A 17,235-nucleotide genomic window follows, 5' to 3' on the forward strand; every position below is an offset into this window, starting at 1 on the left:
GAAAGAAATCTTTAACCAGCTACCATAATACATGGAATGCTGCTTTCATGCTTGTTAATACAGATTTTGCTATTCTTGTTCATGAGATTTCAAAAAGTGATGAAGTTTTTTTTTTTGTCATGGCTAATGCTATGAGCTCAGTGATGTAGCTTGATGCTGTAACATCTGCAGTGCTTGGAGCAATTAATAGTATTACAGTAGTAACTGAAAGATAGCAGTGTAAAGGAAGCCAAATAGAATTTGGGGAAGCTGTAAAAAAAAAAGGATAAAATGGGCAGTGCTCAAGTCAGCTAAATAAAATAAATTTGAGAGGTACATGAGCATGGGGAATGATTTTTGCCAAGCATAGTTCTGTTAATGTGATTTATGAATAAACAAACAACCCCCAAAGCCAGTGATAATAAGTTGTCCTTAGAAGAATTTTTAGAAGCCTTCCATAGGTGTGTTTGAGTTTGATGAAGAAAACCATTAGTGGGAAGATGGATAATGAGGAAACGGCTAAATGCCATATCTGAATTTGAGGGCACAGGACAGTCCTCCACTGTTTCATTCATTTCTGTATTCCCCCTTCTTAGACTGGCATGATGTTGACTCTTGCCAAAGACCACTAAGATGAGTTTGTCTTGCTACAGTGTTTATCCAGGTCATTTTGCTAATAACAAAATTCAGGTGAGGTCATTTAAGAACATTTCATTAAAGGAAGAAAGAATCCTCAAGCTACCAAAACCCGTAACGTGATAATGGCTGTGTGATGAAGATGTGGCTTCATCCTAGAAGTTTTGTCCTTGAAATTCAGTGGTGGTGTAGGAGTTTCATCTGTTGCCACATGGTTAATATGCAGAACCTATGCAAGTTTATGTGCGGCATGTAAAGAGCAGCACATAACACCTTTGAGGGATAGTGGAAAACTCATTTGTGAATGTGTACCTGGGATCTTGGATTAGTGCATGGTTTAAACAAACAGTATTTGCAGGAAGATGAGTATGGGGCTAGAAACTTGAATTCTCTGCTCTGGTTTTCTAAGAGGAAGATGAAGCTAATAAAAAAGGTTGTGTCAGCTGACATCTTTACATAGCAAGAAGATTGTTCCAAGCAGAAGAAAATGCTTGCTGGAAAATGACAATGTAAAGACTTTCAAGACTGGTGTTGGTGTTAAATACTATTGTCTTCTGTTAGATAAATATAACATGATGCACTTATCAGGTGAGTGGGACCTCTTATTTGCAAGTGATTAATAAACATTTTCTCAATTTATTTTTCTGCATAAACTCTGAATTCAGTCAGACATGTATTAGTGAAATGCAGTAAATTGGTATATGGTGACATGATACTTGTGCTATGGCTTGAAGTAGGAAAAATGCTAGTAAGAGGCAAAGGAAGATGAAAAATTAATAAACATGCAGAAGCTGTTGTAGATGTGACACAATGCAAGCAAAAATTAATGATTGCCAACTAATGCCGTGCAACTCTTACTGCAAAGTGCATAAAATGGTATGTTGTCTCTGCTATATCTAAAACATAGCTGAGGCAGTGGTGCTGAAGGGATGTTTGGGCTGTCTGTCAAAGGAATGGCACGGTCTGCACTGTAATGTGCTCTTCTTGCAACTGTGTGTGTGATCAAGAAGACATAAGCTTGAAATTCTAAATTTCGAGGAGATGCTGCTAACCAGAAAAATGTTGCAATTGAGCTTAGCTTCTTCCATTTAGTCAAGTGTATTTTATAGTGGAGGTACATTTTACACTGATTGCCTGCCTCTAGAAAAAAGTTCCCATTAAGGAAAACTTAGTTAATTCTGCCCCAGTTTTTGCTAGTAGCTCAAATAGCCAGCAGTATTTCAGCCTGTGTGGAGTCCCTGTCAGTTTGGTATTGACCTCACTTGAATAGACTGAGGGTGGGAAGGGCAACGTACCTGTGCATACTCCCAACTTTGGGATGCTTTGGGGAGCCTAGGAAAACTGCAGAAAGGTATAACAACCCTGTGCTAATCCTGGCCTGGAAGAGCTTTTGACTTCCTAGAATGTATGCAATTGGAGAATAGGACACAACGAGTATTAGAAAGCAGTGTCTCTTCAGTTCTTCATGGAAAACTGCAGATGTTTTGAAACCATACATGTGTGTTTGTAAGAGGGATTTTGCTGTGATGTGGTATCTCTGGTTTAATAGGTGCCCAAAACTGGAGCTGCAGAGCCTGCTCTCTTCAGAATTGTTGGGTAGATGTGCACCAATAACCTCTTCATCAGCTGCTGGTGCAGCTAACTTGGCTTCACTTTGATAATAACACATTTATCCACATGAATTATTAGCTAGTAAGTAGTACTATAGTTTCTCCACTCAACCTCATCTTTTACGATGGAAAATTTACAGGAATTTGGGCCCTTTGATAAACAGGCCAAGTACAAAAATATCAGGAGGATATTATGGAAAGTAATAGGGCAAACAATCCTTTGTGTTTTAAGGGGAGGTTAAAATTCTGTAGTTAAAAACCAGTAAATTGAAAGCAGTGTGTGTGTCTGTGTGTGTGTGTTTCTATGTACATGCCCTGGCTTTTTCTTGAGTCATGAAATAGTAAGATTTCACCATTTGGTTTATGAACCAGGATTACAGCTATTAAGGGGAGAAAAGCATACTTCCAGACTAACTTAGTGTATCTTTAATGAGAGATTCATCCGTGAAGGGTCTGGTTTTGAGGTTTTTGTTTGGTTTTAACCAGTCTCCTAACTGGATGTTGCATAGCTAGAAGAGAGCTGGGAATTTTTAAGGAATACAAATTCCCACATTATTTATGTCTTCCCCACAATGCCATGACTCTTCTGAGCATTTCCTTTTTAGGTTTAGATACCAGTACTATGCCTTTAAAAACACTTCTATTTTAGAAAGTGCAGTGAAAAGTGTGGTGGAGCTTTTAAAGGAAAGATCCTTTTTATTCAGGAGCTGCTTGATTAATGAAACTGATTCAGAATAGAGATCAAAAAGCTCTTTGCTTTTAAAGACGTTATGCACAGGTTTTTCCTTAGAAAATGGAGTCCTATTTAAGGTCCATCCCGCCAATTCTCTCATGAACAACTGAAATTTGTTTTGCCAGTTGCATAGTGATGCTTGTAGTGACCTTCTTTTTCTGTGTTGGCAGTCCTCCATGATTTGAAGTTACCCAGAACTTGAAAATGCAGCTATGTTTATCTTCTTACCTTGTCAGGCTTGCTGTTACTTTATATTCTTTTAGCCTTACCGTGTTACTTAGAAAAATAAAGATTGCAATTAACTGAGGGAGAATTGATTGATATAGGTGTCTCATTTTAAATCTGGCCAACAAGAGAGACAGTGTTGGCAGTAATTAATAAAATATCATTATATGATTCCACAGTGATTTCTCTTAAAATTCTAGTGTCTTGGCTGTATTTACAGCATGTGCAAATCTAGGATTTGCCAAATCCTATGCGATTAATAGTCTCTTATCCACTATCCTCTTTACGAGTCAGATAAAAGCATAAGGCTTCCATAATGCTTGTCTCTGTAGGATTAGGGAAGCAGTTTGGTGGTGGATGTGTTTGTCTTGAGGCATGAGAATTGATAATGTGCAATTTCAAAATACAGTTTTAACATAATAGTTTGTCTAGTTGCTTTTTTGATCTTACATACATGCTTCTGTTCAAGTATTATGTTTAACACCAGAGCTGCAAATGATAATGTGTTTCGTTAAGTGAGGAGCTTCTTGCAGAGGACAAATATTAACTGCAGTAAACACTTTTCCTTGTAGCTTATCGTCTGTACACTGTAGTCCCTCGATTAGTGAAGTTTGTTGATATTCTGACCAACTGGTATGTTAGAATGAATCGCAGAAGACTAAAGGTAGGTACCTACTTCGGCAGTCTTGTACTGTAAATAGAATCCTAGCAGTCTATGTTAATTTAATGTGTAGCAGCTTCATAGCAACTTGTGTTTCACAAAATCTTCATGCTGCATTTTAAATTGTTTCAGTTTGTACCTAGTAGTGGGAATGAGCAGTTGACTTTTATCCCCTCAAATTTGCTTTATGAGGAAAACCAACCAACAAAATGCCCAGTAATTCTGTTTCACTTGCTGGATGGGATCAAGCAAAATGAATACAGTTTGGAAACCAGCTTATTACATAAAAATATAAAATTTTTGAAGTTTATTGTCATGAGCTTACTTATCCTAAAATTGCAATTGCTGTTTTTTGTGATTACTTCAAATAGGGTGAGAATGGGACTGAAGACTGCATTATGGCCTTGGAAACCTTGTTTAGTGTTTTGTTCTCCATGTGCAGACTTATGGTAAGGGAATTACAGCCCACTGTAACTATCTAATGTTTTTAATGCAGCTAATCTAAAAGCATGCTGCTTTGTGTTGTAGTTGACCATAGAAACTAGGGGTACAGAGACTGAACATGTGGGGAGAATAAAACCATACTGCTATTGATTTCTGTAGCACAGTTTGTTTTCTTCCTTCCCCTTTTTATTTGCTTATCTGCCCTGTGGTAGTATAAAGGCCTACTGTATCACCTGACTGAGAAAAAGACATGATTTTTGTCTGACATCTAAAAGTAACACGTAAATGTCAGGAAGGGGGTGAATAAGTAGAAGCAATTTCCTCATTTATTTCAGTCTGCATTTTGAATAACATCACAGTTCTGCGCTGAAGACACAGTGAAAGCATTGTTTTTGCTGAACTATCCTTATGCAATTCTTAAGTATTACTGATTCATAATGTGCAATAAAGAAAAGATGATGATTGAGTTCCACATTACAGGCACCGTATACTCCGTTTATCACTGAGCTGATGTACCAGAATCTGAAGACACTTATTGATCCGGCCTCAGTTCAGGAAAAGAATACTGAAAGCATCCACTACCTCATGCTTCCCAAAGTGAGGTGAGAGCCAGCTGCTGTGTGGGAAAATGGGGTTTTGGTTTGGTTGGGTTTTCTTTGGTTGATTGTGGTTGTTTTGTTGGTATTATTTTGCTTTGTGGGGTTTTTTTTTCTGTTCTTTTCATGGAACAGTGCTCCTTCACTTACTTGTATTCAGAAATGTTTTGCATAACAAGAAAACAGGCTTTTTTAATGTGAATATTCCTTTGCCTGGGGGAGAATTTTAGGATGGTAGTTAACACATTCTTTTCTATAAGCAAAAAAAAGCTTAAGTTTTGATGAAGCTGTCATTAATGCTAGCCTCTTTGCTGTAGGATAGCATTTTCCTAGTGGCACACTTCACACCCCACTCTGTTAGCTGGGAATTTTCTTTTCCTTCCACGTTTAGGCAGTAGACGTGCTAGGTTAAAGGATTGTAGATAGGAAGGAAAACAATTGGGAGGAGTGCATGTACTCGGCTCATGTTTCTTTATGGTAGGCAATGCATATTCTTTTACTCTTCGAAATGTTCACTGACCAGAAGCTATAATGCCTACCTACGGAGGGCCCAAAAGGATTATAGAACTTCCTTGTAGGCCCTACAAGGAAGAACGTGTGCTTCCCCGTATCTCGAGGCCTTTCGTAGTGAATGCTGATGCCAGATCCCATGAGGACTGGAGTTATTGTTTTGTGTCGACCACATATGGAGCCAGCAGATTGAGTTCTTTTGGCTTCAGGTCAAGAATTTAGACCATTGTCCAGAGACTGCCACTTCCTTGTAAGAGGATACATCATATGAGAGAGTGCTTTCCAGACAGATCGTTTCTTTGGATGCTGATGGGTGAGGTTTATTTTGTAAGTGCCAGGGTGTCTCAAAAAGGTTTGGGTCCATGGTGGTTGTACTGGATGTACGCTCTGGATTATCCATGGTATCAGCTCAACCCAGGTAGAACTTGGCAACTGAAGTTGGTTTGGCAGGGCTTTTTGTTCGTTGGGTTTTGTTTTGGTTTTTTTTTTTTCATTTGATTTTTAATATTTAAGAGAGACTGAAGGAGATGCTTGTATTACAGTAATCAGTTGCTCGTTAGTGCTTTGATATGCTACAGTAGTGGATTAAGTTAGTGCCTGCATTACAATCTAGTATTGGCCACTGAATGGAAGAGAAGCAAAGTTTCCTTCTGCATTACATCTCAGTTTGAAAACCCTTAAGGACAAGGGAGCTGACCTTGATATTTTATGTGCCCGCTCAAAAATGTAAACCTCCTGGTAATGAAGTTTCTTTTATGGGTACTATATCCTTTGAGGAAGGCGCTGATAGCTTTAATAGTGACAGTTACTGCAACAGGGAGTTTGGGATTGACATAATGACGGTGCTGATTTTCTGTTCCCTGGGAAAGTGCTGTAAAGAATATGTAATCAAAGAATGCAAAACTCATCAGTGAGCTATCAGAAATGGTTCTGAGCTCCTGTAGAATGGAGTAATGTAGAAGTAGTGAGCTATTTGCAGGAGCTCAGTTAATGCATGGGCTTAGCATGAGCGTTTAGAAGTGGCTTAGTCACCTTTTATTCCTGTTAGTGCTAACTGACTTAGCTGCTGCATCATGTAAACATAAGATGTACTTGTCTTGTACTTTAGATTTTTGACTTCTACTACTTTGTGTAATTTACTGGATCCTGTATGTATCTGTTGTGCCCTTTGTCAGATAGAAAGGTGTTTTTAGAACTCAATTATTGTTGAAGTTTGAGAGTTTCACATTGAGTTGCTAAGCACAGCATTGCATTATTGTTGGAATATTTTTCTGATGATTGCATAGGGACAACATTGTCAGTTAATAAAAATAGACTTTTTTGATGCAGTTAAATAAAATACTACTCTAATAATGTGCTGTGTATGTACAGATAAAGCTAAGGGACTTGGCCACTTTCACAGCTGAACTTGACTCAATACTTGTGTTACCAAACCCCACTCAGTTATTAGTGCCTCAACGGATTGGTTGCATTAATTAAATTTTGTGGCTATTCATGCAGTCTCTAAAGACCATTCTCATTTTGTGGCTCCACAATGTTGTTAAATAATGGCAAGTAATATAGAAATACTGCCACATTATGCTATATTAGTCTTTCTGGGAGCAAAATCTTGTATCTCACAGTTTACATGAATTCACGTTTTTGGAGAACCATGCTGGAAGACTGGCTTTTGGAAGAAAAGCTTCAAAATAGGTAGTAAGATCTTAATCAAAGTCCTAATGCAGAACACAGAGATGTTTTGGTTGTAAGTTTTGCTTTGCCAGTTCTGTTTTTCTATACAGTTCTGGTTGGATACATAGTTTTCATTTCAGTGCTTTTGCTGCTTACAGCTAATGACTTTGTTCATTTTATTCACAACTGTCCCTTGAACCTGTACCTCTGGTCTTGAGATGACACTTGTGCGGTTTTAAAGGAGCTGCTCAATTTAAGCAGCTGCTCAAGAAGTCAAGAAAACCACATTTTTGGAACTGTTGGCTGCTAGTACATTGGAAACAAGACCTGAATGTTGGCTTACTCAAAAAAAGCTCATATAACTCACCCCTCCGACCCCAAAAAGACACACAAACACCCCCCAGTCCCCCAACCCTGCCTTGCCTCAAAATGGAAGGCTGTCAAAATGGTGAAGCCAGGAAAGATGGCGAGACTGTCTAAAAATTCAAGCTAAAACATCTAGAATTCCTGGAAAAGTTTATAAATTGAGATCCAGTGAGTTGGTGGTTTTATAGTTGTTTCATTGTCATTGTAAGTATCCTATTTAAAATATCTTCTTGCATCTTCTTAGGATATTATTAATGTAAATCTTACTTTTCATTGGATATTAATAGAATAGGTAGTATGACTCAATCCGTCATCTCCATCTTGTGAGAGATGCTAACAAAAGATGATTTAAAAATAACTCTGTTTTTTGTTTTCAGCACATTATTTCCTTGTCTTCTCCACAAAGAGAAGAAAAACCTGTTTGTTCATTTTTCAGATTGGTCCATTGGGGCATAATTGTGTCTCTTGTAGAGAATTTCAGAGAAGGGGGTAAAATGTTTTCAATCTGTGCAAACAGAATGAAATGAAGCAATATAATATTTCCTTTTTGATCTAGGGAGGATCTCATTGACAAAAGAATTGAAAGTGCCGTTTCTTGTTTGCAGTCTGTTATTGAGCTTGGACGAGTAATCAGGGACAGAAAAACCATTCCAGTAAAGGTTAGAGCTCTTTACCATCTCTTATCAAAACATTGGGAATGTGCAATAGCTTTGTAACTTTGGGATAAACCTGAGAAAATTGCATAATTAAGTTTGGAATGGCAAACAGTTCAACAATAAAAATACTTCAAATAATAACTAATTTATGAAGTTTTTCATTTTTAGTTGGTTGGACAAAAGTTTGTTTGTTTTCCTTCTCCCCAGTATCCTTTGAAAGAAGTAGTTGTTATCCATCAAGACCCAGAGGCTCTGGAAAACATCAGATCTTTAGAGAAGTACGTACTTGAGGTAAGAACATCAGGAATGTGATGCTTAGCTGGACTGTGTTTATTGGTTGCCTAAACAAACCAACCTCAAACCTTCCCTGTTGGTGTTATTAGCAAGTCACTAGGTAAAATTAGAGCGTTGTAATGAAAGGGGATAGCACTGGGTACTGTGCACAGAAATGAAGGCAAAATGGGTGATGATCCTTTGTCAGTTGTATTATTGAGAGATACTAAATTCCTCAAACAGGGGACTGAGAGGCTATTAGAAATGTTCTTGATCAGGGAAACAAAAAAAACCCCAGTTTCTGAATGAAAATAAGACAATAGTCAACTACATGTTGTCCAAGGGATGGATTGCAAAGTTTGTGGTCTCCTTCGGGGGATTATAACCAGTTTGACAGTAAATGGGAGGGTTGATGGAGAGAAGGAGTTCCACATAAGGGAGGTGAGGGGACAAGTCAAGATTTTTGCAGGATGTTCTTTAGGAAATAAAATATCAAATAAATGTTAGCGTGTCCAACTTCTTACACTCATATGCTCCTGTATGCCACTGCGGTGCCTTGTAACGTGTGTCCGTTAGAGAAATGCAGCCTGCCCTACTTCTAAATCTTTGTTTAGATAAAAGCCCCATCATTCAAAAGAGAAGTAACCCATCTTGGATTTTGGAGCTTAACTTGCCAAAATTGACTGCACTTTCTGCCTTTAGTCAGTCATGTAGAAATCTATAGTATTTCAAGAAGTGAAATGAAAAAGGAGTTTGTTCATAGATAAAACTTAATTTATACACTTATACTATAAACAAATATTTTAAACTTCAGTACTGCATTTCAGAAGCTGTAGTGAAGGCAAGAAGCCTGTTACTTTTGCTGAAAAGACAGTAGAGTGGGCTTTTTTTAGTCCTTATGTTCAATTAAATTTCATTACAAACAGACTTTATATGCATATTTCACATCTATGATGTACAAGAGAAATCAAACAATAAAAGGGAATAGTGAGAAGGAAGTGTTTCAGCTGCAGTGATGAATTTTGATGAGCCATGGTATTTTTATTATAAAAGAAAAGGGAGGGTGAAGGGAAGTTACTATGCCCGTCCGCCTCTTTTCTAGGTGTTGGGGCCCCCAAAACGTGTTTGCAAAAGAGTAGTTCTTAGTATTGTAGTAACTTAGATTTGTCATGATCATGCCTTTGCTGTTACGAGATATGCTATGTGTAATTTCTCAGTGTTAGCAGCTTAGGGGCTTTATAATTGCTTTGCTGAACAGGGAGTTAGAGGTAATGTCATCTCCACTGTAAGACCAGAGGCTTTTCAGAACCACTCTGAAAGGCAGTGAGGGAAGAAGGAAGACTGGTTAAGCAATGCTGTTCTTTCTGAGCAGACTTCATTTCCTCTTGCTGCAGTCATCTGTTGCTGGGATTGATGATCCCTTTGCACCCAGATGTTTCACTGTGTTCCTTGGGGAGATAAGCCATGACTTCATCTTTGTTCTGGGGAGGAAGGAATTGCATTTTGAATAGGAGCTTTTTGCTAAGAAAGCAGAATTCTAAAGGAACTGATTTGGTGTTGATGTTGGGCAGACTACATGCATTAGACTGCGAATATAAATTGGGGATTATTTCATGACAATAATTTCTGGGTATTAATCTGTCTGGATTTTCACATGAATCCTTCCCATATGCAATCTTGTTGTATTTATGTGTGGCCCTTAATTCAATGAGGCAGAATATACACCAGCTTTTTTAACTCAGATGAGAACTGAAGGAGTGGTCTTGCAAAACAAAACACAGAGGTAGTTGTTTGGAAGATCTTCTCCATTCAAGACCTAGTGAGAAAGTTTCTGAGGAAGGGATACTAGCCTCAGTGCAAGGTCCTTGATAGCAAAGTTAACTGCAGTGCAATATGAAACCTGCCAATTCCCCCAAAATACCAACTTCCTTAACTGTTACAAGAGATTTCATGTAGAAGTCTTAATGCAGTTTCTCAATGCCTGTGAACTACAAGCTTAGCCTTCTTGTGTCTTGCCCTCTCAAATCTGCATGTTAGAAACAATCTCTGTTTAAATGAGCCAAAACTAGAAGGAAAAAAGATTGTGAGTAGCAATGTAGCAATTGAACAGCAATCTGAGCTGTTCATGAAAGCCCTCCTTCCCTTTTCTCCTTTGATAACACATCTGGAGAGGTGAACCATAGAATGTACTTTCCATTATCCTCTGAAGTCTGCCCTCTTCCTCAGCTTTAAGGGCTTGTAGCTCACTTAAAACAGATTACTGTTACAACTTCATTCTTTGTCCTATTTTGCCTCCAGCATACTTCCCAGATACTGACGTATTAGTGCACAGGTTGTGTGTGTCCAAATACAGTAATTAGGTGGGAAATGCGGGAATTCTTTGCAGTTCAGAGTGATTCCTTTCCTTCAGCTACATCCATAGTGTTGAAACTTTGAATCTGACACTGCAGAGGAACTTGTCTGGTTTCTGTCTTCAGGAAATTCTTTCCATAGTGTATCACCTTAGGACCTCCGTACTTCTTAAGAGCTGATACAATATAGGACTGATGGGTTCAGCAATATGTCTTTAGTTTGTGTTTCTGTTTTATGGTCTCTGGTTTATTCAATAAAATGTATCCCTACTAATAACTGACATTTGACCTTTCCATCATCTTTTGTTTGTCAGAATCTGCCACTTTCCAGGTCAGTTTGTATATATGTTCATGATAGAGTCAGTTCCAGTGGCTCTACTAAGACATCCTGGTACTACATGAAGTATTTCCATTTAATAGGTTTTTTTTCTTCCATTAAGCGTTTGTAGCATTTTGGATTCTCTAAAGCCCGTGAAACAGGTCTTCAAAGGTAAGTGATAGAGAAATTCTTTCTCTATCATAATAAGCACTGACAGTACAGTGTCTAAAGCGTTTCTCCCTTGTCTAGAAATGGCACGGCCAAATGGCACGGCCATTATAGTATGCCTGTCCTTGGTAGGTTAAGGATTCCTCCTTCCTTTTAAAAAGGTGTTTTCAGGGCATTGTATAACAGAAGATTTAAGCACTTACTTAAAATGAGATGCCAAGCAAGATCAGCTGTTCACCTTGACAGAGAGAACAGAAGTCTGCGTCTACCCATGCAAGATCAACTCACCTTGCTTGCCTTGGTGAGAGCAACCGTGTCAGTCAAAGAATTCAAGAGATGACTGAAGCAGCAGAGAACCTCTTAAACTTCTAATTATGTATTACTCCAGCAATACCGTCTTTCCCCGAGCCTAAATACATATCTGAAGAAAGCTTCTAAAAATTCTGCTGGAGGGGACTTAAGCGCACTGACTGAGGGAGTCATGGCTCAGTGCACAGGACTGCTACATCAGTGGTGTGTGCTTCTTGCTTTTAGTTACTGTGGGACTTAAATTCTTGAGAATTCCACGCTAAAGGAATTTTAATTAAATCTGAATTGATTTGGAGTGGGATTGGAAGGCTTTTCTGTCATGTTAGTGTATGGATTATTTCTCTTACTTGGCAGTTACGATGCTTCACTTCAGAATTACTATTATTATTAATCATTTTGACACCTGAATCTTTTCAGTAGCACATCACTGTGAAATTTAGGTTAGTGTCAACCACATTTTCTTGATCTGCAAACTGGATCTATGGATTTTACAGAATCCATTTTGAAGGGAGATGAGGTTTGCTTGCTCAAATTACTTCCAGAAAGAGAGCTGACAAAAATTTGCTGTCAACTTCTACAGCTAGTAAAAGGTAAAAAAGGAACAAATTTGATCAATTATTACATAAGTTGATTGTACAAAAGTGTTATAATTTCTATTAATTTGCTACCACAAACTAAGGTATTGCTGACTTATGGGGAAATGAGTTACAACAAACTCAAGTACCTTTATGGAAGCACAAATAAAAAAATACTGTCTATGGTCCTATTTTTATTACATATCTTTAAATTCAACAGTTGAAACTTAGTGTACGTTTTATTGTATTGCACACCAACCAATCTAGTTGGTTACTTGGGTGGTTCAGAGCTAAAGAGGTCAATGAGTGCAGGTAGACAGAGTAGTATTACTTGGGCTGTGTGTGCAGCTTTGTTCATCAACCTCCTACATATTCAGAGCTTTAGAACCTTTAGTTATTGCCAGAAGTGTGTTTCTGGTAAATTTACAGCTCCCAGAGGTAATCTGTAAGAAAAATTGATGCCATTTAATTTCATGCAGTTGCTGACAAAAGAATTTGAAAAATACAGTTGTCAATTCTTGGAAAATTTCATTCATAACTTTTTCAGAAGCAGCTGTAGTCTTTGATCTGCAGTCTGACTTTTTCATCAGCAGCACATATCAAATCATTTAAATAAGGGGATTTTAATATTGGAACTGCCCAGGGTACAGAGTTGTCATGCAAAAACAGCAAAACCAAATTAATCTGGAAGGCTTTTAGCTACTGAGCACAGTGGCATTTTATTCATTAGTATTTGAGGCCTCTTACAAGTTTAGTTCAGGACTTCTCCTCCTGACTTCTTCCAGTGAAAGGTTTTATCTGAATAAGTTTTACTTTATGCACAATTAGAATCGTGTTTGCATCCAACCTTTGTATACTCTGTAAACCCCACCCCTATGTATGGCTATAATCAGAGAAATAGTCAGAGAAAATTGACTTTCCATCATATCTAAGGTCTACCAGGATTTCATCACATTAGTGGTGTTACAGTAACGTGGTAGACTGAGTCCTCAAAGGGGCTGAATTAACAATGCATTAACTGTGGCAGTGTGTGGTCCTTCAGTGTTTTGTTTCTTACAGTATTACGAAATCAGTATTTATTTTCTTTTTTAGGATGTTGGCTTAGAGAGCCCAGACCAGCTGAAGCACAGCACTGGCATTTCTTCCTCTTTGTTCTGAGAACTGGCTATAGTTGGGTTACTGGTCAATCTAATTGTATCTGGCACATGGCACCAGGAAAAGGCCCTTGTACATAAGAAATGCCTCCATATATACAGGTCTTCTGGTCAGTGATGGGAAGGGCTGGTTGCTTCAGTCTGCGTGTATGAGGCTTGAAAGATGTGTTAAGGTGCTAATTTTGATTTATTAGGAAGATAAAGTTATAACTATTTTAAGTCGAAGCACTATATTGAAGAAGATATAAATGGACCTAAGATACAGACTTGCCTTTGTTTTTCAAGCACCGTTCTGTTTTTTTTAATTGGAAATGTAATCAGAAGAATGGTTTCCCAATCTAATTGACATAGAAAACTTTTCCTGATGGAATGGATAAATTACATACAAGCCAAATCAGGCCCAAAGTCATCTTTCAGTTTGTGCTGGTTTTTGGATTATGTTTTTTCCCCATAACATCACCATTTGCTACTTGTGGGCTCATTTCCAACAGCACCCTATGAAAACTGAATTTCTGAAGTACAGAATTTTCATTAGATTTCCTAAAAGATACATGAAATAAAATTAGATTCAGTTATATTCTTGGCTCCTCTTATGTTCAATGATTCTATGTCAGTAGGACTTCCTAGGGAATTAGGCTGTAGCTCAGAGGCTATGTTTAAGCATTACTTCTCAGTCTTTATGTTTGGCTACTTGCTAGCCCTGTCATGCTGATGCTACCGTTTACTTCTGCTTCCTAACTGACTTGGAGTAGCTTCCTTGCCAGATGCACTTGATGATTCTCTATCACATTGATGTGAACTTTAACTTTGGTGGAGATTTAAACACAAAATGCTTCGAGTATGGGGCAACCTGACAGACAAAACCCACTGAATTACAGTGAGTGTGCTTCAGATGCGTGCAGGTTTGCACTTGAGGAAGAGTTGCATGTTGGCAATTAAAACTTCCAAGATCTCTCCTTGGTACCATGACACTAAGAACAGAGAGTGAGGCTGCGTGAAACTGGAAATTGGGATATCGGGTGCTGTCTTCTTTGTGTTTCTTACTTGGCTTTGCAAAGCAGGGCGAAACAAGACTCTCTTGGAGCCACAAAATAACACTGGGATGCAGTGCTCTTGCTTACGGGAGGTATACGAAGACATTATTTCTTGGTGTTATTAATAATGTGTGTAATGCATTTGTTCATTGGACAGGATTAAGTGTGGAATAGAGAGGTTTGCTGCGAATTTTCAAATTTGGCATTGTATGATGGTCTGGGTGTGCAGGAAGGTTTGTGGGATTATTTTTTTTTAATGGTGGTTTTTAATGTGCTTATGTGATGAGGAAAATAATTTGTAATTAGGAACATAAGAAGTGACTTAGTGGTTTGGACTCATTGTTCATCTAGCACATCGTGCTGCCTCCTGCAATGATAGAATCCATTTAGAGAAAGCACAAGCATCTGGCCACTTGGGTAGACTCCTGTCGTAGTCACCATCTGCAGCTATTGTATTTGGGGGCATGTGCCTGTCCCTTTTAATGTCTTTTCATGTGCCTGGTGTTAGGAGTTTAATTCCTTTTTGAACTCCGGGTACTCTCCTGCTTACCTCCTCTTGAAGCATTAAGTACTGAAGGTTAATTACTTATGTATCTCTTGCAAACCAATCTCCCACTGTTTCCACTGTGTGCTTCTTTACTTGAGGGGTTGTTTGGGGATTTGGTGAATAACAGTTTTACATTCCTTACCCAGCTCTTTCGTAGTTTCTTAAACCTCGATCATCCTCCCCTTCAGCTTTCTTCTCACCAGAATTCTAGCATTGGTCTTTTACTTTATAAACATGGGCACAGTCTGTAGTGGCAAAATAACATCCTTGGTCTGGGACCTCTCCTGAAGTTAGTGGGAACTTTATAAGCTATTTGGGCTGCTCTAGCACCCTGATCTTGTGCTGCAGACAAAAGAAGTCCTTCTTGGCAAGGTGGTTTCTCGTATAGTAAACAAAATAAGCAATAAGTAAAGATTTGAAACGAGGCAGCAGTATTGGTACAACTTTAACCATAAAACTTTGGTTACAGATTTCTGACTAAACGCATAGTCCTCTCAGTCTATTTCAGCAGAATTTTTCTTCCTGAATTTTGCCAGGCCATTCTCTAATGCCTTTGTACATAAAGGTAATAGTTTTATCGCCTCAGTTGTAATGGTAAAATAAAAAGGGCTGTTGAATAGGGATCTGATTTCAGTTGAGGGCTGACTGGTATCTACTAATAACAGAGAAATGTCTGTCTAAAGGCGGAGGGGAAGGATGGGGCCTTCTTCTGAAGGCCAGTTTCAGTATTAGACAGGTTTATTTGCTCTTGCAGTGTTGGCAAGTTATTTAGTTCACAGAGGCAACCATGTAAAAGTTTAGTAGCTAGGGATTTACAGCTTCCCTAGTGCTGTGGCCCTGGTTTTGTACCTTTGCCACAGCTGTTGGAGATGGCTGTTCTTTAACTTCATTTTCTTTTTCTCTTGGTGTACTTATATAGGAACTTAATGTACGTCAGGTGACGCTATCTGCTGATAAAGAGAAATATGGAGTCCGACTGAGAGCAGAGCCAGATCACATGGTGCTTGGGAAGCGCTTGAAAGGTGCGTTTAAGCTTGTCATGGCTGCAATCAAAGAGCTGAAGAGCGAGCAGCTGGAGGAATTCCAGGAGACAGGTACGTAATGGTACCAACCACTAAATGATGGCAGTGTTGACAAAAAAAGGAATCCAAAATTTTTTGGCTCATCAGAGAAAAACCTGAGGAATTGCTCCTGATGTTTGTATATGAATTGAGCATTTTCAGGAACAACTGCACAAGTATCCTCCTGTGGGCTTAGCGAGACTGTAGGCCTACTTCCCTGCTGTTGGTACCCTGTTAATTTTTATGTTCATGAGACTAGAAGAGAAGTTGGGGTTTTTTGTTTTACTGACAGTAGATGATCAGTGTCCATGTATGTTAATCTTACACTCTTCTCCTGTTTAAGTGTTACTGTAAAGCCAAGATGAAGTGGAGGCTAAGCTGTTCTGTACGACCGAATCGTACTTGAACTGAGTATACATGCAGTAGTTTTTATTCTAAAAGCATTGCTTCAATTCCAGGTTTACAAGTGGGTGTGAATTTTCTGGCTCTATCAATTTACTTAACTGCTGGAATGTGAATTCTCATTTCATTGAGTATACAGGTTATTTTTAAGTTTTATTCTGGTTCATTCAGATGATACACAGTAGCTGAAGCATCTGCATTTGAGTGAGCTCTGCTTGTATGAAAAATCTGACTGTGGGATAGTTCAGTGTTTCTTATCAGTGCTTAACTGCTGTCCACTGTATCACAAATACACTGCTTTGAACGTTTTTTAAGTCTGGTAAGTATTTAAAGCTTTTTGAATTTAAAAGAACTTTTTTACTCTGATTCTAAGGGATGCTCTTTCCCTGCCAATTCTGCAGGCACCATTGTTGTAGAAGGACATGAACTCCATGGGGAAGATCTTCGTCTCATGTATCAGGTTGCAGGAGGATCTACACAGTTTGAGGCACATTCAGATGCTCAGGTAGTGTATTGGTCATTTCTTCTTTTTGATTAAGGGAAGTGTTTCTCAAAGTAATATGAAAATGGTGTGGTGAAAGCTGGGATGTTTCGTTTGTTCAGACAGTTCGGCAAATTCTAGGAGCCTATCTTCTGAATCTTGGAGATGTCACAAGTACTTTTAAGAGTGAGGAGCTCTATAAAAGTGGACCTGAGCTTCTGAGCAAGTCAAACCAGCTTGTTTCAAGTTTGTGACCTATTCAACTGTCTTCTGTGTGTTACCTCAGGTTTTAGTTCTGCTAGATGTTACCCCAGACCAGTCCATGGTGGATGAAGGAGTTGCACGGGAAGTGATTAATCGCATCCAGAAGCTTCGCAAAAAGGTTAGGAAGCAGTGCTTTGCAACAAGACATTTTACTTTTAAGCAGTCTTTGGGCAGTATACAGCTGAAGCTTATCTTTAAATAGACATATAG

At 38.5% G+C, this 17,235-nt stretch overlaps 1 protein-coding gene across 1 annotated transcript in view; it reads left to right on the forward strand.

The window, feature by feature from the left end:
• Window positions 1-17,235, forward strand: part of IARS1 (isoleucyl-tRNA synthetase 1) — a 109,846-nt gene that overhangs the window by 73,353 nt on the left and 19,258 nt on the right. The window contains exons 22-29 of the mRNA XM_080625790.1: window positions 3,756-3,847; window positions 4,216-4,293; window positions 4,769-4,890; window positions 7,988-8,090; window positions 8,295-8,378; window positions 15,737-15,911; window positions 16,682-16,785; window positions 17,048-17,143. Coding sequence (XP_080481916.1) covers window positions 3,756-3,847; window positions 4,216-4,293; window positions 4,769-4,890; window positions 7,988-8,090; window positions 8,295-8,378; window positions 15,737-15,911; window positions 16,682-16,785; window positions 17,048-17,143 — 854 coding nt within the window. The remainder of the gene's footprint in view (window positions 1-3,755; window positions 3,848-4,215; window positions 4,294-4,768; window positions 4,891-7,987; window positions 8,091-8,294; window positions 8,379-15,736; window positions 15,912-16,681; window positions 16,786-17,047; window positions 17,144-17,235) is intronic.

Source organism: Psittacula echo (genome assembly GCF_963264785.1).
Source record: "Psittacula echo genome assembly, chromosome: 9".
Taxonomy (NCBI): Eukaryota; Metazoa; Chordata; class Aves; order Psittaciformes; family Psittacidae; genus Psittacula; species Psittacula echo.